The sequence below is a fragment of the Sarcophilus harrisii genome, chromosome 4, assembly GCF_902635505.1.
Source record: "Sarcophilus harrisii chromosome 4, mSarHar1.11, whole genome shotgun sequence".
In the NCBI taxonomy this organism is placed as follows: Eukaryota; Metazoa; Chordata; class Mammalia; order Dasyuromorphia; family Dasyuridae; genus Sarcophilus; species Sarcophilus harrisii.
In genome coordinates, this window is record NC_045429.1 from 324,894,729 (window position 1) to 324,916,735 (window position 22,007).

The window sequence follows — 22,007 nt, forward strand, 5'->3', positions numbered from 1 at the left end:
AATCTGTTGCTGAACACAGATTACATGCTTGCCTAATTCTAAACTCTACCTCTCGTGGAGTTCTTAGGCATGAGTTCAGTTTTCTTGTGGCTCCACGTAGCATTTTGTTTTAGCTTTTTCTCTGGCTCTTTCCCTTACGCAATCCCAAATCTAGAAGCAACTCTAACTTTCCCTAAAATCCCAAGAGGCCCAAATCAGATGTCGGCAATGTCTGCTTTCTGGTTTTCAATTTTAATCAGAAAAAGGGTGATATTTCCTAAGCCATCTGTTTTCAGGTAGAGTTTGTTAGATTGGATTTTCCCTTTTCTAATTTGATTCATTGTATTTTGTATTTACTAAGCCGTAATAAATATTTTAGAGGGTTTTTTGAAAGATAATCAGAATTAAATGACTTGCTCAGGGTCATTTAGCAATTAAATGGCAAGTTTCAGAGGCCACATTTGAACTCAGGTCCTACTGACTTAGGAGCTAGCGCTCTATTCACTATGCTATCTAACTGCCCCATTAAATAGTTTTGATAATGCTGATACATACTATACGCTGAAATCTAAAAATGCTATTTCCTTTTGATTTCTACTTTTTTCATCATTTATCTTTAATAGTATAGCTTTTTTTCTCCAAATAAATCTTATTGTATATAAAATATGTATATGATATATATTTGTTTACATATATGTGCGTATGTTAGTCTGGCATGGCATTAAATGTACAAATTAACTTTGTACTGTCATTTTTATTATATTGGCATAGCCCTATAATAAGTATTGGCTATTTCTCCAACTACGTCTTATGTTCTTATTTTTTTGCAGATATTTTGTAATTTCACTCATTGAAGTACTGAATATATTTTGGTTGGTGGAATCTCAAATAAGTATGCATTTTGTTGTAACTTTGAACAGAAGAATTTGCCTTCCAATTACCACATCTTGGACTTTTATTATATAAGATGTTGCTGATTTCCGAGGATATGTTTTATAGCTGAAACTTTGTCAAAACTATTAGTTTCTGATTATCTTCTTTGTTGAAAAAGGAATCTGTTGACTCCTTTGGATTTTCTAAATAAATAATAATGCCACCAGCAAATAAAGATAGTTATGTCTCCACTAAGACTATCTTTAAACCCTTACCTTTTCTTTTAGCTATAATTTCTGGAATTGATTCAATTAAGAACATTGAGGAAGGAGACATACAAAGTAGCTAAAATATCTATTTTTAACCAAGTGATTCCATAAGCATATAGACCAAGGACATCACTGACAAGAGGGCTTCACATCAAAAAAAAATGTATGACAACTTTTTGTGGTAGCAAAGAACTCTTAAAAAAAAAAAAAGTAAATACTCAATTGGAAATAGCTAAATAAATTGCAGTACATGAAAAGTAATTACTATACTTTAAGAAACTATGACTATTACAATTATAAGTTAACTGTGGTAGCAGTTTCATTTTTATTACATTGGCATGGACTAACAAGCACTGAATATTTTTCCAGCTATTTAAATTATTCCTTATTGTTTTAAAGGGTATTTTATAATTGAATCTATAAAATTATTTCCTATGGCTTCATAGGATGATGCACAAAAGAGTTGATGCATTTTGTAGACAGTTTGAATGGAATTTCTCTTTTGTATTATTGCTTTTTGGAAGTTTTTTATTATATAGAAATACTATTGATATAAGCCGATTTACTTTGTAGTCTATAATTTTGCTGAAGCTACTTGCTCTAGTAGACTTATTAGCAGAAACACTGATAGAATCTGATTGAGGCTTGGAAGGCTTTTAGGAAAGGATAAAGTTAATTCTAAGTTTGGAATTATGTAAGGAAATGAAACAGAAAAAAGTAAGGAAGATAAAACCTAAGTGGAACCACAAGGTGAACCCACAATCAAGAATTCTGTGAGAGGTGGGACCTTGTTTAGCCACAGATCTACAGGATCAAATGGGAGGGGGGTGGGGGGAGAAAGAGAGGAAAGGGGGCAGTAGGAAGAAGAGGCAGCGGCAGCAAATAAGATGTACACATGTAGTCTTTTTCCAGAAAAAGACTACAGACATGACTAGGAAGAAGAGAATGTAAATCTCAATGAGGAAATATCACAGACTGACACTCACAAAAAGGGAAATCCAAGTAGAGCTCCACAGAAAAGAATTTTGGGTACAAGGACTACAATAATACCTAGAAGACCAAGAGCTACAAACAATAGTCAGCAAAGATTTAGAAAATCTTTGTCGATTTCCTAAGACTTTCTAAATTATCTTGTCATCAGCAAATAGTGATAATTTCATCTTCTTTATACCTTATACTATTAATTTATTTCACTTCATAGCATCTCCAGAACTATATCAATTAATGGCAAAGGAATGGGTATCCTTGTTTTGTAATTAAATTTATTAGGGAATATTCAAGTTTATTAGCCAATACATAGGACACAACTTTTGTTTTTAAAAAAATATTTTTAAAGGTCCCTCAATGTCTATATGAGCAGCTGGATGATGCAATGGAATGAACACTGGGCTTGAAATCAGGAAAACTCTCTTGAAGTCAAATGTGACTTCAGACACTTACTATCTGCATGACCATAGGCGAGTCATTTAATTTTATTTGCCTAAGTTTCCTCATCTGTAAAATGGAATGGAGAAGGAAATGGCGAACTATTCTAAAATCTTTGCTAAGAAAACCTCATATGGGGTAACAAACAGCCAGACATGACTGAAACAACTGGTCAACAACAAATATCAAAAAGAAAACAATTATCAATCCTAGCTGTAAATAAGAATGGGACAAATTCACCCATGAAATGGAGGAAGGTAGAATAGGTTAGAAAGAAAAATCCAATAATTTATTGTTTGGATAGAAAGAAAAGCTCTTAAAAATAAAAGATTTACACTGAATTAAAATGAAGAACTTAAGTAGAATTTATTATGCCTCAAGCAAATACAGAAAAAATAGGAAATTACAAACATGAGTACAAGCAATAGTAAAAATTGACATGACTAACAGATATAAGAAAATTACACTTTGTTCTAAGTGTAACAAATAACAAACAGCAATATTTAATGTACATATACAAAACCGCATGGCATATGAAGTGAGGATACATTAGAAGCTTTCCCAATAGAATAAAAGATGCACACTATTTCTGTTATTATTTGATATATAGCACATATATAAGTACTTGGGGAAAAAACCTAATTTAATTATATGAAAAATAACATAAAATAGTAATAGTTGATGACTATACGATATTCTTTGTAGAAAAATCTTTTTGAGAGATAGAGAGACAGAGAAAAAAAGACAGAGACAGAGAAAGAGGAGAAGAAAGATAAGGAAGAAGGAAGTTAATAATCAGAAAATGTTTTTGAAAACCTTGGAAATGATTAATAATAATTAATAAATAGGAATGGAAAAAAGTATACATGTTGCTTAGCTATACAAAGCACTCTGACAAATATTAACCATATGCTAGTGCATTAAATGCCTAATGAATAAATGTGGAAATATCAAATATATCCTTAAATAATCATAAATTCTATTCAATGAAGGACCACTGAAGAAAAATTAAAAATTAATTAGGCACTAAATAAGTTAATCCTCAAGAATTGATAAATCAAAGAAAAAACCATAGACCCTGTAGGTAATTTAATTAAAGGAAATGACAACACTGGCAATATGTGACAAAACTTTGAGATACAGTCAAAGTATCCCTTAGGGAAAAATGTTTATCTATGTGTAAAACTTTTAAGAGCAGAAAAGTAAAAAAAAGAACAAAACAACAACAATAAAACCTCACTCAATCTCAAAACCCTATTTACAACAATAAAGTTTCTGAAAATTAAAGGAGATAAGCAAAATTTAAATGAAGTTGAACTGATAATTAAAACTGGGAACTGGTTATTTGAAAAACATAACATGAAAGAACGATAAGATGACATTTTTCAAAAGAGAGAAAACCAAATGGGCAAATAAAAAAAAAAAATCATAACAGATGAAGAATGTAAAAAAGAAAAAAAAATTAGAAAGCATTTCACCCAAATTTATGCCAAGAAAATTGAAAATATAAGTGAAGTGTTCAAATACTTACAAAACCATGTAAATGAAGAAAATTCAAATAATCTAATCTCAGAAAAATACTTTGAAGGAGTTATAAATGACCTTCTGGGAATAAAAAAAGAAATCAAGAAGTATATTTAAAAGCATAATTGACTTCAATTTCACATAAATCGTTTAGAAGAGCAGAGAAAAATGGTATCCTACAACAATCCTTCTGACATAAATATATTGCCAATAGCTAAATTAGAGAGATCCCTGCCAGGAAAAGATACATCAAAAAAGAGAAAATTATAGAACAATGCATTTTCTCCAGGAATACTGATTTCAAAAATTTAAATTAAGTATTGGGAAAGAAGTTATTGCAACATATTTAAGAGATAGCCAGGTTGAATTTATGCTATGCAAGCACAAGGTTTATTTAACATAATGAGGAAAACTATAAACACAATATATCATTTATCAATAACAAAAAGTTATTATTTCAAAAGGTAAATAGCTGAGAAAATGCAAAATCATCATGTGTTAAATAATAACCCAACAACAGTAACAACAAAGAAATACAATAACAGATCCATCTATAATGTCATCTGCAATATTTAATATCAAGAATGAGCATTATCTATTTTGAAGAAACTCTAGAGAAGTCTTTCAAATATGGGCAGGGGTAAAGCAACAATGTCTAATTCATTACAATATTAAAAAACAAGAAATTGAAGGAATTTCATTATCAATTTTCTGCAAACATAATGAAATTTAGAGAACTCTACAATGTTAACTAAAAATTAATTGAAACTCTTAACAATTTAAGTAGCAAGTATTAAATCTAGTAAATCAATTACCCTTTCTACATATTAGCAATAAAACTAAGCAGTTACAAACAGAAAAAGAAATTACACTAAAAATATATTTTATATATAATCTCAGAAAACGGCTAAGACACGTACAGGAATTAATTATATGACAACTAAAGAACTTTTTACAGTAAAAATGAAAAATAATTTGTGAGAAATTAATTGATCATAATTTGTTCAGGCTAGTCAAATTAAAATGGTAGTACTATTTAAATTAATTTAGAGAATATCATGGCAATATACTGAAGTGTGATTTTGTCTAAGTAAACAATGACAAAATTCATGTAGAAGAACAAGATCAAGAATCTCAAGGGAAAGCACAAAAATTGTGGGCAGTACCACCAATAGAGATAGTAATGGTACTATTATCAGATCTTACAACTCTGCAATAAAACAGTAATTATCCTAATTTTTGTTATGTTTTTTTAAATGAAAAAATATATACATAACAAATTAAGTACATGATATCCCATAGCAAACTAAAGGACTCTAGTTAAAAGGAAAAAGGCCTGACTAAATGACAAAACTACAAAAACCCAAAAACAGTATAATACCACCAAAAGCTCTAATTGTACTCATGACTTTAGAAAAAAATGTCTTTTAAATCACATCATAGACCATCTAGAGAACCAAAGGAAGAAGATGTCAACCAAAAAAGGACCATTTTTATCACATTAAATGGAAAATTTATGTACAAAATCAATGTGATCAATATGAAAGAAAACAGTTAACTAAAGGAAACACTTGTCAGTGTTTTTTGATCTTTATGTCCAAGATATATGAAGAACTAACATAAAAGAATAAAAGCCATTTTCCAACAGACACATGCTTATAGACATGAAAAGAAAATATTTCAAAGGGAAAAAACTCAGTAAATATAGTGAAAAATGTTTTAAATCATGAATAAGTAATGAAAACTAAAATAATTGAGGCTCCATTTCATGCTCATCAAATCACTAAAAATGACAAAAAGGAAAATGACAACCATTGAAGGTGTTGTGGGGGAAGGATATAAATTAAAAGGATAAAAAAGTTTGTACAGAAATTATTAGTCATAAATTGAGGTCAACTCAACTAATACTCAAATTAATATAACATAACTAATCAATTTAGAAACAAGCTTCTCAGTAAGAAGAAACTAAAGTTAGTTTCTTAACAAAAAGATAATAGACTCAAGTTGTTTTCATTAATGAGAATTTCGATTTTTAATTGTTTCAAATAAATCACTGGGTAAGAAGATAAACAAAATATGAGGTGCTGAGCTGTCTAAACATCTTTGGGAAAATCTTGAGCAATGTAGATGAAGGGTAATAGAACTTAAATGTAAAAAACAAATGATGGGGGCAGCTAAAAGGTACAGAGGATACAACATGGACTCTGAAGTCAGGAGGAACTGCATTCAAATCCAAACTCAGACACTGCTTATTAGCTGTGTGACTCTACAAGTGTCTTAATCCCAAATGTGTCACCAAAAATAAAACAAATGGTGTACAAATTCATCAATATTACAACAATTATTAGAACCATTTTACATTAGTTATAAAACTCAATGTTTTGGAGTGCTCTCTAAGATCATGGAAAATTCAATAGATGCTTTATAACAAAGTGGGCATAAAAACACAATACTTTCTATAACAAGATTTTTTAAAAAAGCATCATCAATCAACATTTACAGAGAGAGATGAAAAATACTTAAGTGTTTCTACATACCATTTGGTGCTACTGCATTCCTGAAGAGTATATGTTCAAAAACACAATAATGTGTCTTGGCAAGCCCTGAGATTGGATTATTTACATTTGCTATTACTGATTGTGTTAATGTAGGCATTTTATGTTTTTTTTCTAAATATTCATTCATTACATTTCAGTTGGCATAACTTGGCTAAATAGTTTAGAATAATTTTCTTTATTTTCTCATTTGTTGGAAAATTTCATTACTTTTTTTTTTTTTTTTTTTTGCTGAGGCAATTGTGGTTAAGTGACCTGCCCAGGGTCACACAGTGTTTAAGGCCATATTTGAACTCAGGTTCTCCTGACTTCAGGGCTGGTGCTCTCTCCACTGCGCCACCTAGCTCACTCTTCTTTACTGTGATTTTCTTTCTTTTAATCAGAGCAGCTAAAAAAGTGTTGATTTTTATTAGCTTCTGTCTAAAATTAATTCCTTGTTTTATTTATGTTGTATAATTAATTTGATTTTTTAAAAAAGAATTTCTAATTTTAGAGTTAAAGTGAAGAAAGCCGAGCCATGAGCCATGAGCTCCTCCAAATTCTCCTTCAAACAACTTTAAATTAGTGACAGAGCCAACAAAAGGCTGGGTAAAATATTTTTCCAACCCAAGACAACTTAGAAGATTAGAAGATCTCACTCAAAACTATGAGTTAGACAAACAATCAGAAAGAGATTATGAGGACACTTTCCTAGCACTGGATGCAGTACAATGCTGAACTGCCCACGCACAGTTACAAGTTACAGGGGAAGGAGGAACACTAGCACATCAGTACCTAAAATCCCTGGGGAGCAAGGACTCTGTAATTCCACAGTAGAAAATACTTCTCTTTAGATCATATCACCTTGTTAAAATTGATAACTTACAGATTTCCTCAGAATTAGCTCTGAAAAACAGTAGTAAGAAAAACCGAAAACTTGGAACAATGCTCTCTCTAACAAAGATGCAGAGCCCAACTTTAACATAAAATTAAATGTCAAGCAGCTGGCTAATCAATCTGGAATTATGCCCAAAAAGTTATCAAATTGTGCATACCCTTTGACCCAGCAGTGCTATTACTGGGCTTATACCCCAAGGAGATACTAAAGGAAGGGAAAGGGACCTGTATGTGCCCAAATGTTTGTGGCAGCCCAGTTTGTAGTAGCTAGAAAGTGGAAAATGAATGGATGCCCATCAATTGGAGAATGGTTGGGTAAATTGTGGTATATGAATGTTATGGAATATTATTGTTCTGTAAGAAATGATCAGCAGGATGAATACGGAGAGGCTTGGAGAGACTTGCATGAACTGATACTAAGTGAAATGAGCAGAACCAGGGTATCATTACACACAGCAACAAAAGATTATACAATGATCAATTCTGATGGACATGGCTCTTTCCAACAATGAGATGATTCAAACCAGTTACAACTGTTTAGTAATGAAGAGATTGTGGGAACTGAGTATGGTTCACAACGTAACATTTTCACTTTTTTTGTTGTTGCTTGCTAGCATTTTATTTTATTTTCCTGGTTTGATTTGATTCCTCTTGTGCGGCAAGATAATTGTAAAAATGTGTATGTATATACTGGATTTAAGATATATTTCTACCATGTTTAACATATGTTGGACTACTTGCCATCTAGAAAAGGGCATGGGGGTAAGGGGGGGAAAACATGGTTTTGCACAGGCTAATGTTGAAGAATTGTCCATGCATATGTTTTGAAAAATAAACAGCTTTAATAAAAGGGGGAAAAAAAAAAAAAAAAAAAAAGAAAGCATGAAAGTCCTTAAGAAGGGATTCAAAAAGGCCAAATTGTTTACAATCTTATATGAAGAGATGATATACATAACTTTTAACTTCATCATCATTATGAACGCAGTTCGACTGAGAACATGTATGTTAACTGACTTTAAAGGAAAAAAGTTTTTAAAAAATTATAGTGTCAGAAAGAAGGATACACTGTGAGAATGAGGAATAGCAAAGTAGAATGGATTTAACTTATCTCACATAAAAGAGGCATGAAATGAAACATTTAAATCTTGCTCTCATCAAACTTAATTCAAAAAAGTAATAATATAAACACTTAGTTGAGGGTAGAAATCTATCTTGCATGGTGGAGGAGAGTAATATAATGGAGGAGGAGTTAACAAAAGGGCTAATTGGGGGAGGAAATGGACAAAAGGAAAACTTTTTTTTAGGTGGGAGAGTGAAATGAGAGAGGTGGGGGAGGAGACGAATACAATGAAGGGAAATACACAGCTAACAATGACAGCTGTGAATATGAATGGGATGAACTCACTCATTAAAAGGTAACAGAGAGCAATATAGATTAGAAAACAATCTAACAATATGTGGTTCACAAGAAACAGTCTTAAGAAGATACACAGAATAAAGGTAAAAGGCTGGAGCAGAATCAACTATGCATAAGCACTAGTTAAAAAAAAAAAAAAGGCAGGGGTAGGAATCATGATCCAAGATAAAGCAAATATAGATTTTAAAAAAGAAAAGCAAAGAAACTATGTTTTACTAAAAACTACCACAGATAATGAAGTAATATTAATACTAAAAAGACATGCACCAAATGATTTTGCATCAAAATTCTTTAAGAAGAAAGTAATTGAATTATAGGAAGAAACAAAAATACTGTACTAATAGGACCTCTCAACTTTCTGTTCTCAGAACCAGGTAAATCTAACAACAATAACAAAAACCAATCCAATATTAAGGATATGAATACAATTTTAGAAAGATACATATGATAGTCTTCAGAAGAAAACTGAAATGGAATAGAAAATATAGCTAAATCTAAGTGATGTACAGTACTTACACATCAATTAATCTTGTAATACATGGACATAAAAACCTTACAGCCAAATGAAGAAAAATAAATATTGAATGCATCCTCTTCAGATCATAACACAATAAAAATTACATTCAATAAAGGGCTATGGAAATATACATTAAAATTAATTGGAAACTATAATCCAATCCTAAAAAAGAATTCAACATCATAGAAACAAATAATTACGTTAAAGAGAATGTCAACAGAGATAACAACACTTATGGGATGCAGCCCAAGCAGCATACTTATTGAACTTAAATATGTCAATAAAACACAGAAAAAGATCAATAAATTGGACATGCTACTAAAAAATTTAAAATCTCCAATTAAACACTAAAAAAAATCAAAGTAAAGATTTAGGAGCTGGCTTTATGAAAAAATAGTTAATAAAATAAATAAATCACTGGTTAAAAATTAACTAAAAATAGAATCAAATTATGAGTAGCAAAAATGAAAAGGGTCAATTCACCACTAATGAAAAGAAAATTAAATAATTCTTAGTGTTGTGCCACAGTTCTGTTTTAATGTCCTGACCCAGTTTCCCTAACTGTCCTCAGGTACTATGCCCCAAAACCCTAGGCTATAATCATTCCCTCTTAATGTTTGATAGGATAAAGGTCTTATTATCTTCAAGCAATAATCATTCCTTCTTAGGGTTTGATGGGATAAAGATCTATCCATTTTAGATATCATTAGAATATCAGGAGCTTCTCCAGTACCTCCCTCCATTATGTCATTGTAGGTGCCTGCCCCCATTAGGTCATCCTCATTAGATCATCCCCATCTCAGGTACCTCCCCCATTATGTCATATTTCTTGTTACCCTATAAAAGAATCTTCTATCCTACATTCACTGCTGGATTCTTGGAGATGATAGTCTCATTCAGCCATAGGACCAAACCATGAATCCATTTGGATCCAGTAAATCTCTTCCTTTCAAATAAATTATCAAATAGTTCTCTAATCTCTATCCTGCCTCAGTTTCTCTGGCATTACATTAGGAGCACTTTGCCTAATTATATATCAATAAATCTAATAATATAAGCGAAAAGAATGTTTACAAAAAATAAAAGGTATCCAGATTTACAAAAAAGGGAATACAATATTTAAATAACCCTTAGAAAAAGAAATTAAACAAGTTACCAATGAGTTTCATTCACAAGTAAATTCTACCATATAATATGTAAAAAACAATTGAAACACCATATGCAAAAACAGACAAAAGAATCTACTAAATTCCTTTTGACACACATAATGCTGATAACTAAATGAGTAAAAGCAAAGACAAAGAAAGAAAACTACACCAAATTCCCTATGAATATTGATACAAGAAAATTCAAATAAAATACTAGCAAAAAGATTAAAGCAATATATTAAAAAGATCACTATGAATAGGTAGCATTTATTATGCTAGGAATGCAAGGCTGGTTCAATATTTTAATAAGCTAACAGCATAGTTAACAATATTGAAAAAGGGACTCCAAAACGCTTTAAAACTCCTTGAAGGACAAATTCTCCTTGAAATCCTGGCCTCTTTAAAAGATCTTGAGAGGCAGGCACCAACCTCATTGATAACAATCACTACTGATTAAGCTTCCTATTGAATTAATGAGACTCATTCAATTCTATTGAAATTCAGCTCAAGCTGACCCCGCCCTATCAAGAGCAACCCCCAGCTTGTAGCCAAGGCTTATAAAAGAGACAATCTAAAACTCTCTCTTTGCAGAGTTCCTAACATGCCATGCCATGCTATGTCCAGGAAACCTCTAACCGCTGAAATAATATTCTCTTCCAGTGCTACCCTCTTTTTATCTCTCTCATCCATTTCCCTAATGAGACTATGCCCCTCTGTCAGGATTTCTCTAAACTTTACTTGTCTGCCAGTACTCCTCCACTACTTTTGGAACTTTGCCACTATGGAATTTAGCCTTTCTATTCATGCACAGTAAAGGTTGACTTCCCAATGCCAATGATAAACCTCTTTTATCAATCTATCAATCTAGGTTTTCAGGTTTGTAAATTCCTTCACAAAGAATCTCTATGCCACCAGAAAGGAGGTTCCCCAAAACTCCCTACACTTGAACCGAATCCCAAGGGGATATAGGAGAGCCAAACACTCCATTTGGTTCTCTGAACCACAAACCTGCCACTAGACCTTATCATTGAACTCCCTGACCACCACAAACCCTAATCTCATTTTGGTTCCCTAAATCTAGACGTCATCATTTGGTTCCCTGACCAAAGGGAACCCCAAAACCTAAACCTCATCAATATCATATTAAAAAGTATCAGTATAATTAACCTTATCAATAACAAAAACAACAAAAATTATACGATTATCACTACAGATGTGGAAAAAGGTTTTGACAACACTCATTTCTACACAGGAAGATACCAAAATAAATAAAACTTTCCTTAAAATGCTAAGTAGCATTTATCTAAAATCTTCAAAAATAGGGATAAGCTAGAAGTCTTCCCAATAAGATGGGATAAAGAAGGCCTATTACCAGAACTGTTGTTCAATATGGTACTAGAAATGTTAGCTTTAATGAAAAAAGAAGAAAAAGAAATTAAAAATTGGAATAGACAAACAAAACTGTCAGTCTTTGCAGATAATATAATGGTATAGAGAATCCTAAAGAATCTAGTAAAAACTAGTTAAAAAATCATTGACTTCATAAAAGTTACAGGATACAAAATAAATCCACATAAATCATTACGATTTTTATATATTACTAACAATCTCCAGCAGCAAGAAAGAAAAATCATATTTGAAACAATTGCAGACAATATAAAATACTTGGGAGCCTATCTACCAAGACAAACCCAGGACCTACTGACAATTATAAAATACTTTTCATAAAAATTCGATCAGATCTAAACATGTGGAAAAATATTAACTTCTCAGGAGTAGGCAAATACTGTAAAAAACAAACAATTCTACATAAATTTAATTCACTTATTCATTCCCATGCCAATAAAAGCATCAAAAACTATTTTACAGTTAATGTTCAGTAATAGGGTGGTGGATTAGTGGAATAGATTAGGTATACAATGGACAATGGCAAATGCCTATAGTATCTAGTGTTTGCTATGCAAAAAAAACTAAGCTTTGAGGATGAGACCTCATTGCCTGACAAAAATTTCCAGGAAAATTAGAAAAAGGAAACCACAACTACTATACCAACATCTCACACCATATACCAGGACAAGGTCAAAATGGACATGAAATTTATATATTATATAAATATACATAAAATATACATTATATATTATAAATACATATAAAGGTTGATATTATAAGCAAATAAGGAGAACATGGAATAGTTTGCTCATTAGATTTATAGATAAATTAAGAATTTATGACCAAAAAAGAGATAGAGAGCATTATGGAATGTAAAATAAACAATTATGATAATTTCAAAGTAAAAGATTTTTCTGCACAAACAAAATGATTTCAGCTAAAATTAGAAGGAAAACAAATTTGAGGAGAAAAAGTTTATAGCATATTTCTCCGATAAATGCCTCATTTCTCAAATATATAGAAAATTGAGTCAAATTTATTAAAACATATCATTTCTCAACTGATAGTCAAAGGATACAACAAATTTTCAGAATTAAAAATCAATGCTACCGGGCAGTTAGGTGGTGGTTAGAGCACCAGCCCTGAAGTCAGGAGGACCTAAGTTCAAATCTGGTCTCAGACACTTAACACTTCCTAGCTGTGTGACCCTGGGCAAGTCACTTAACCCACTTAACCCCAATTGCCTAAACAAAAAAAAAAAAAAAAATCAATGCTACCTATAGTCTCATAGAAAAATACTGTAAATCTTAACTGACTAAAGAAATGTAAATTAAAATAATCTAAAGCACCACTTCTTACTTATTGGATTGGCTAATCTGACAAAAAGTTAAAGACAAATGTTTTCAGAAAAACCTGAATTTAAATGAAATGATGCAAAAGTTAAGTAAGCAGAAGAAAGAGAATATTGTACATAGTAACAACTATCCTGTTCCTAGATCAATTGTGAATGACTTAACTATTCTTATCGTTGCAAAGATTCAAAACAATTGTGAAGGGTTTATGAAGAAAAGCTATCTAGCTCCAGGGAAAGAACTGATGAAGTCTGAATGTAGATCAAAGCATATTTTTAAAATTTTATTTTTGTTTTTTTTTTTAGCGGTGAGGTGGGGATGGGTTTAGTGTTTGCATTTTCTTTTGCAAGAAGGCTAATATAGAAATATATTTTGCATGCCTACATAAGTATAATCTACATCAAACTGCGTGTCACCATGGGGAAAGGTGGGAGAGAAAGGAGAACAAAGTATTTGGAACTCAAAATTTTAAATATGAAAGTTAAAAATTTTTACATGTAATTTAAAAAATAAAATTTATACTGCCATTATTTTTAGGTTATAAAAAACTTTATCATTTTATATATTTATTTATTTGCCCTATTACATGTTATAACAATTGTTTAACATTTGTTTTTTGTTTTTTTAAATTTTGAGTTTCAAAACTCTCCCTGTCACCCTCCCTTACCTTCCCTCCCCCAAGAAAATAAACAATCAGATATAAGTTAGGTACTACTAAAAATAAATAAATAAATAAATAAAATAAAATTTAAAAATTATGAAAGACTAAAATACTCCAGTAACAGCTGAGTCCCTAAGGAACTGGAGTGAAATTGACAGATTAAATTAAAACAAAATCAAACCCCTAAGTACTAGGCAAAATAATAATAATAATAAGGATAAAAAGAAGGAATCTCAACTTTAACTACAGTAGATTCTTTTTAAGGTCTTCAACTGCCTGAGCAAAAAGAAATTCTAAAAGAACTACGATAAAACTGAAATGAAATACATCAGGCACCAAGGAAAAAGCCTGAACTCTTAAGATTTTTCATATCCTCTTTAAGTGATTAAAGAAAAAGCTTCTCAGTCCCCTCTTCTAATCAAAAAGAAAGGGCTTCAACTTATCTGTGGTGAAGGAAGATCACATAATGCTCTCAACTTGATTTGAATCCAAGAAGTAGGGGAGACCTAGAACTCAACTGCTCACTCTGAGCAACAAAAATGAGCAATAACCAAAGAGTTTTATGATGGCCAGCAAGACCAAAGCATGATGAACTCAAAACCATGCTAACAAAACTCCAAATAAAAAGACAGTTTTCCCATAAGAACAAAGACAAACAAATTAATGGGAAATGTTATCACCAACTGAACTGGAAAACAAAGTAAGGAGAAACAGCTTAATAATCAGGATTACCTGAAATTCATGATCAATGAAGATCTTGGATATCATATTTTAAAAAAATCTTTAAAGAAAATCGCCCAGATGTATTATAACAAGAAAATAATATGAAAATAGAATTTATCAATCGCTCAAAGAAACCCCAAAATAAAAATTCCCAGGAAAATCATCACTAAAGTCATTAAATTTCCTGATAAAAGAAAAAAAATATTATGAGCATCAAGAAAGAAAGATTTCAAATAATGAGAAGCTACAATCAGAAATACCTTTTAAATTTTAGCAGCTATTTCTTTAAAGGTAAGAAATATGGAATAAGATATTCCTAAAAGGCAAAAACCGAAGGTCTACAATCACTAACACTAACTTATTCAACAAAATAAAAGCATCACCCTATAAATTAGAAATTATGAAATATATACAAGGAAATTGGGAGAAAAATAAAAAACTGCAAGTAAATAATCAGAAAAAAATTTAGAAGGACAAACTTTATATTCTAATGGAGGAGGGCAGGATGTTATAAAGTTTCTTTTAACATCCTTCTGTTGAAGGAGTAAAAGATCGTAGTCAACTGAGAAAAAGGATATTTTTGTTATGATTTAAAGATATAAGACAAATGAAAAAGGCAGAAGACAAAAGAAAATGGTAGAACTTATCAACACATTGGAGTTATGTAAAAGTAGAACTATATGTAACCACGGAGTGAGGGAAATGAATGTCACTTAAATTTTATTTTCATCTAAATTGGATAAAGGAGGGAAGAACATATACATATTGAGTTTAGTATAGAAATATAACTAATTTAACAGTAAAGATAAGTACATAAATAAGGGCTAATAAAATATGGAGGATACATTCATGGAATTATATTTAAAAAAACAAACACAAAACTTAAGTTTGGAAAGAGTAAAGAAATGGAGGAAAAAAAAAACTTGAACAAGGAGTACAGAAAGTAGAAAAATATAAGAGAAAAGAATCCAGGAAAATAGATATTTAACATCTTAATTGTAAAGAGAATGAACTCACCAATAACATGGAAGAGGTTAAAAATAATAATCACAAAAATAGATAATATATATACAGTGTCTACTACGTGCCAAGTATTGTATTACACACTTTACAAATATGGTTTCATTTGAGCCTATAATAAACCTGGCAAGTAAAGTATTGTTATTATCTCCATTTTTACAAATGAAGAAACCAAAGCAAACAGGGTTAAGTGACTTGTCCCTGGACACACAGCTAGTCTGAGGTCAGATTTGATCTTCAGTTTTTCTGATTTCAGATCTAATTCTCTATTCACTGAACTATTAAGCTGCAGAACAGATTAGAAAACAAAATGAAACAATACATTTTTCATAAGAAATACATTTTAAACAAAGAAAGGATGGATAGAAGGAATAAAGGAAGATCTGATCAGCACAATGATCAAGCTAATTCTTTAGGCTTCAAGATAGAACATGCTGCCCAACTTCTGTCAAGGAAGTGATGAATTCAAAGTACAGATTCAGATGTTTTTTAAGACATGTCAAATACAAAATTTATTTAATACAATTATACATATCTGTAAGATCTATTTTGTTTTTCTTTTTCCTTAATGGATGGTATGGAAGATTAGAAGATGGGAGAAAAGGCTGATCTATAAATATAAATTTAATTATAAAAAGTAAAAGTTTTCTATAATTGGTTAGATATTTTAAAAAATAAATTCCAGACTGAATAAACTTAATTAATAATAAAGAACTAATGGGTCAAAGAGAAAAAAAATCACAGAAAAGTTCACTTAAAATGATGACAACAAATGAGAAACATTCCAAAATGTTGGTTTTACAGTCATGTAGTCCTTAGAGGAAAATTTACACTTAAAAATTTTTATTAAAGAAAAACAAAAATGAAACAAAAGAGATCAATGATTTGCAAATGCAACTAAAGTTACTTTAAAAATTAATGAATTAAAAAAACTTTAATAAAAAAGTAAAATGCTAAAAACTATTTAAAAAATGAAAACAAAAATAGTGAATTAATAAAAGTAGGACTTGGTTTTTGTTTTACAGGAATAAAACAAGACCTAGCTGATTTGAGATATAGGGAATCACAAAAGATATGTTAGCTCTGATGATATATTCAAAGGTTTTACACAAAAAAATCTAATAAAACTGAGATTAAATGATTAACAAACTGGGACAAAATCCCAGTAAGATAGGTCTCATTTTTGTAATTTTATAAGAAAAAGAATTATTTTATAGAATTGTCTAAGGATATGAAGAGGCAATCTTAAAGGGAAAAAAAAAACTTCTATAAAATCAGTACTAATTAGAAAAATACAAAATAAAGTAATTCTAACATTCCACCATTTGCCATTAAGAGTTGCAAAGATGGCAATATTAATAATAATAATAATAATATTAAATATGGGAGAGGCTAGAGGAAAAGAGACTTATAGATACCTTAGTGATTAACTTGTTAATTTGTACAATCATTCTGAAAGGAAATTTGGAATTATAAGCCCCAAAACTGATCAAGGAAAAGATTCTTTATATATAAAAATATTCTTGGCAATCCATTTTGTAATGACACACAAAAAAAGCCCCTAGAAACTAAAGGAATACCTATTAATTGAGGAATGGTTAATTAAGTTGTGCTGTATGAATTAATAGAATACTACTGAGTTCTAAAAAATTAAGAAACAGATGAGTTCAAAGAAACATATTTACATGAACTGATGCAGAACAAAGTAAACAGAATCAAAAGATTCTACTATTCTAATTTCAATGATTTTAAGAAAAACTCACCTACAAACACACATATATACATATGTGTTGCATAGTCATTGAGGAAATCTGTTTTGCTCAATTTTTACAAAACATTTGCTCTGAAAATGAGTTTTTCTTTTACTTTCTTTTTGCCCCCCATTGGGATATATAGAGTAGGAGAGAAAAGAGATTTTTATTTCAAGGGAAGGAGAGTTGCTACAAAAGTGAAATACTGTATATGCTTTCAGACAAGTAAACTATTATTATCAGTTTCATTTTTGTTTCAAAATACCTTTCCTATAGTGGGATTATTTTGTAAATTGTATATTTTAATAATAAAATAAATTAAATTTAAAAAATTTTTTTAAAAAAAGATCACTTCAATAAATAGTGGTTTGTTTTAGAAGGTTCTTTTAATGACATGAAACAGAATGCATTCAAAGAGACCACAACCAAATATTTTGAATACAACTGGTCTAATGAACAACTCGGAAGGATGCAAAAACTTGGAACATTCGTAAAGTACTAGCTAGATGCTCTTTTCAAGAAACAAAAATAAAAGCAGAGTTAAGTCTCACTTCCCTTCTGTAGACAATGGCTATGGTTTCAGTACTGTATCATTTCAAAAACCCATGTTTGAAAAGACTGGTTGAGGCAGGTACAGATGGTGCTGCTAATAACCCCCAATCATCTGCAGCACATGCTCTCAGGTGGAAAAATATCTAAATTTATTATAGACTGCATACTTGTGTAGCTGTAGGAGCAGAGACTACTAATATTCCTCCCACATTTCATCCTATTTTCTACCCTAAAAGTAAAGAAATTCTTTTTAATGTCTAAGTCCCATTTTGAATTTCAGCCTACTTCTTCCTCTTTTAACTTCTGTGGAGACAGAAAAACAAATTCAGCATATCTTTTGTAAAAACACTACATACACTTGAAAACCAAAAAAGTCAAGCTATTAGTGTTCTTTTATTTAGACTTAATTTCTAAAAAAACCTTTTCCTATACTTTTTCCTTTGACATCCTGTTTCAAGTACTATTCTCTGAATGTAATTTCTCTGTATTCTCTTACAATGACCAAAATTAGATTAAAAAAAAAAAATCAATGAGCATAAAAAGTATTTAAATTTTTTTTTACTGAACACTAACAAAAATCAAAAGACAAAAACATTTATTATCAAAATTGACATTTTTAAACTTAATTCAGGAAAATAAACTTACTTGATAAGATTTTGAAAAGCATAACCATCTGTCCACTGTTCAGTGAAAGAGGCTCCATGTCGGACAGTAGTGAAGTGACCTAGTCTCAAACGGTCCTGCATGCTTTTATCCCTGCATGCCATCTTCTCTTGCTTTGACTAAAGAAACAAAATGGGAATGAAAGAACATTTAACATAATATGGAACCATCATCACCCACTCATTCTTACAAATACAGGAATTCCTGGAGCTAATAATAAGATAGAGCAAGGCCTGCCCATCTAAAAACATTAAATAACATCTTGTTTAACAATGGTAACAAACAATATTGTAGTAACAATAAATACTAATACCCAGTTTTCTAGCAGAATGAAATGGTTTAGATCTTAACTTCTGAAACTGCAATTCATTTCTCCATATGTGCTTTCTTACCTGAATGTGGAGGTCATAGAGGTCATGAAATTATGACTTATTATCAGTAAATGTTTAATTTGTATAACTAATTTATAAACCTATATACCCATAGTCATGTAAAAATTTTCAAGGAAATAGTAGTCACAACTGGAAGTTTTAAAAAAATCTCTTCTATATAACTTGATTTTCTACATGAAAATCATAATTTTTACAATCAATTCCTTCTTTATAATGTTTTTATATCTAACTCTATTTTTCCTTTAAGTAATGTATTTTAGCCCAAAGAACTATCAAACTGTGCCTACTCTACTGTATGTCTGTCTCTACTGAGACTATCCAAAACAGAGCATTAAAAAGGAAAAAGGACTCATGTGCAAAAATGTTTGTGGTAGCTCTTTTGCAGTGACAATTAAATGGATATTAAATGGTTGTCTATCAGTTGGGAGAATGGCTGAATAAGTTATGGCATATGAATGTAATGAAATATTACTGTTATGTAAAAATTGATGACAAGGCTGAATTAAGAAAAACCTGAAAAGGCTTACATGAACTGATGCTATGTGAAGTGAGCAGAAACAAGAGAACACAGCACAGTAACAAGAAGATTATATGATGACCAAGCGTAATGGACTTGGGTATTTTCAATAATAAAATGATCCAAGGCAATTCCAATAAGCTTGGAATGGAAAAGTGTCATCTACAGACAGAGAACTATGGAGACTAAATGAAAGCATAGAATTTTCACTTTTTTTTTTTTGTTATTGTTTGTTTGTTTGGGTCTTTTTTATTTCTTTCTTATGTTTTCCCCTTTTGATCAGATTTTTCTTGTGCAGCAAGACGAATATGGAAATACGTTTTAAAAGAATTGCATGTTTAATCTATATAGGATTGCTTGGTGTTTTGGGCAGGAGGGAAGGAAGAAGAGAGGGAGAAAAATTTGGAAGGTTTTATAAAGTTGAATGTTGAAAACTATCTTTGCATGTATTTAGAAAGATAAAAAACTATGTAAAAACTTATTTTATTGATTTCTTTTTTTTTAAACTTTTTTAAAAGTCTTAAAATTAGCTTCCATACAAACATTAAAAGAATATTAATAAAAAAAAGATTTTGACAAACAAAACTATAAATCTCACACTAGTTTTTTCTTCTAAAAAGTGTAAATTTCATACTTTCAATTTTAAATGCCTTTCTGGACTTAGTTCTGATCTTTCTTCAGTTGTCTTCCATTTTTTTTTGTTGTTGCTGTTGTTAAAAATTACTAAATGGTCCTCTCTTTTTTTTGGCATCATCAATGCTAATGTCCTGTCTCTCTGTGTCCACTAAATATAAAGGAAGGAGAGAACCCGTGAAAAATATGCAAAGCAAATACATCACAAAGTGGTCATGCACAAAATATATGCCTCTTTCTATACTATGAATCCATCACCTGTTCTGTCAGGAAATGGGTAACATTTCATCACAGGATCATCTGGAGATAAGGTTTGGTCACTGCTTTGATCAAAGTTCATGAGTTATTTTGAAGTTTTTTTTTTTAACAATATTATTTACTGTGCTTGTAAAAACTGTTCGGGTTTTTCACTTCATAGTGTATCAACTAATTGGATTTTTTTTGAAATCGTCTTTCAACATTTCCTACAGCATATAAATATTCCACTACGTAAATATACTTCAATTTGTTCAGTCATTCTCCAACTGATATTACATTGATTACTTATTCATTTCTTGGTTGCTGTTTTTTCATCTCCTTACTTCTTTAGGATTCAAGAAGTTTATTTTGCTTGCAACTATTCTCTTTCCCCTCCTTATCAACTTCTACTCATTTATGAGTAAAGTTGAATATATTTTTACAACAAATTAATTATACACACACACACACGTGTGTATGTATATATATCAATCTTTGTCTATTTCAGATAAGAGTAAAGTTCATTTGATGTCTGTTCTCCCCAACTCTCCCTCCCTATTTGTAATATTCTTTTTTCTCATGAACCACAATTATGAGAAAATAGCCAAGTTCTATCTTCTCTTCTTTCTTTTTATACTAGTGTATTCCTTTTACCCTTCCTTCTTTTTCCCCCCTTTTAAAACTATTATAATAAAATCAATATATTTCCAGATTTCCCATTTTTCTTATTTAAACTTTTGAAGACATTAAGATCCTGAAGGGACATGTTTCTTTTTTCCATTAGGATATTGGTATTACTTTATTTTATACAGTCAAGTAACTGCTCAAATAAATTTATTTTTCCAAATTTTTCTTGATCTGCATTTTCTATTCAAAGTTTCTCCTCAGCTCTGGTCTTTTAATCAGAACTGTTTTAAAGTCTTCAATTCCACTAAAGGGCTTTTTTTTTTTCTTTTTCCCTATTGGAGAATTATATTTAGCTTTTTAGGATGTTATTCTTGGCTCTACTTCTCTAGTTTTAGCTTTTTGAAATACATGTATCTCTCACTTTTAGTTCAAACTACCAAGTTTACAATGATCCACACTGCAGTTTCTTGGAGCCTGAATTGCTTCTTTCAGGATACTTATACAATATTTCTTTTTTAACATGGGTGCTCTGGATTTGGCTGACATTCCTAGAATTTTTCTCATCAGGAAATTCTATTTTCATTTTTGCCTGTGATTCTAACATATCTAGTAGTATCTGTTTGTGATTTTTTGAAGTGCCCAACTTATTTCATAAAAGCCTGCAAAAATTTACATGAACAAATGTAGAATAAAATGAATAGAACCAAGAGGACATTGTAAATAATAATAGCAAAATTATATGATAATCAACTGTAATGCACTTGGATCTTCTCAGCAATTCAGTGATTCAAGTCAATTCCAATAGACTTGGGATAGAAAATAACATATTCAGAGACAGAATTATGGAGACTGAATGAAGGTCAAAACACCCCTTTTTCTTCCTCATAACTTTTTTCCCCCTTTTGTT

General features: G+C 30.6%; 1 protein-coding gene across 5 annotated transcripts in view; it reads right to left on the reverse strand.

The window, feature by feature from the left end:
* The window catches only part of TLK2 (tousled like kinase 2), a 150,252-nt gene that overhangs the window by 52,852 nt on the left and 75,393 nt on the right, over window positions 1-22,007 (reverse strand). For all 5 annotated transcript variants that reach the window (XM_031965923.1, XM_031965925.1, XM_031965924.1 and 2 more), the window contains one exon: window positions 18,677-18,813. In XM_031965923.1, coding sequence (XP_031821783.1) covers window positions 18,677-18,813 — 137 coding nt within the window. The remainder of the gene's footprint in view (window positions 1-18,676; window positions 18,814-22,007) is intronic.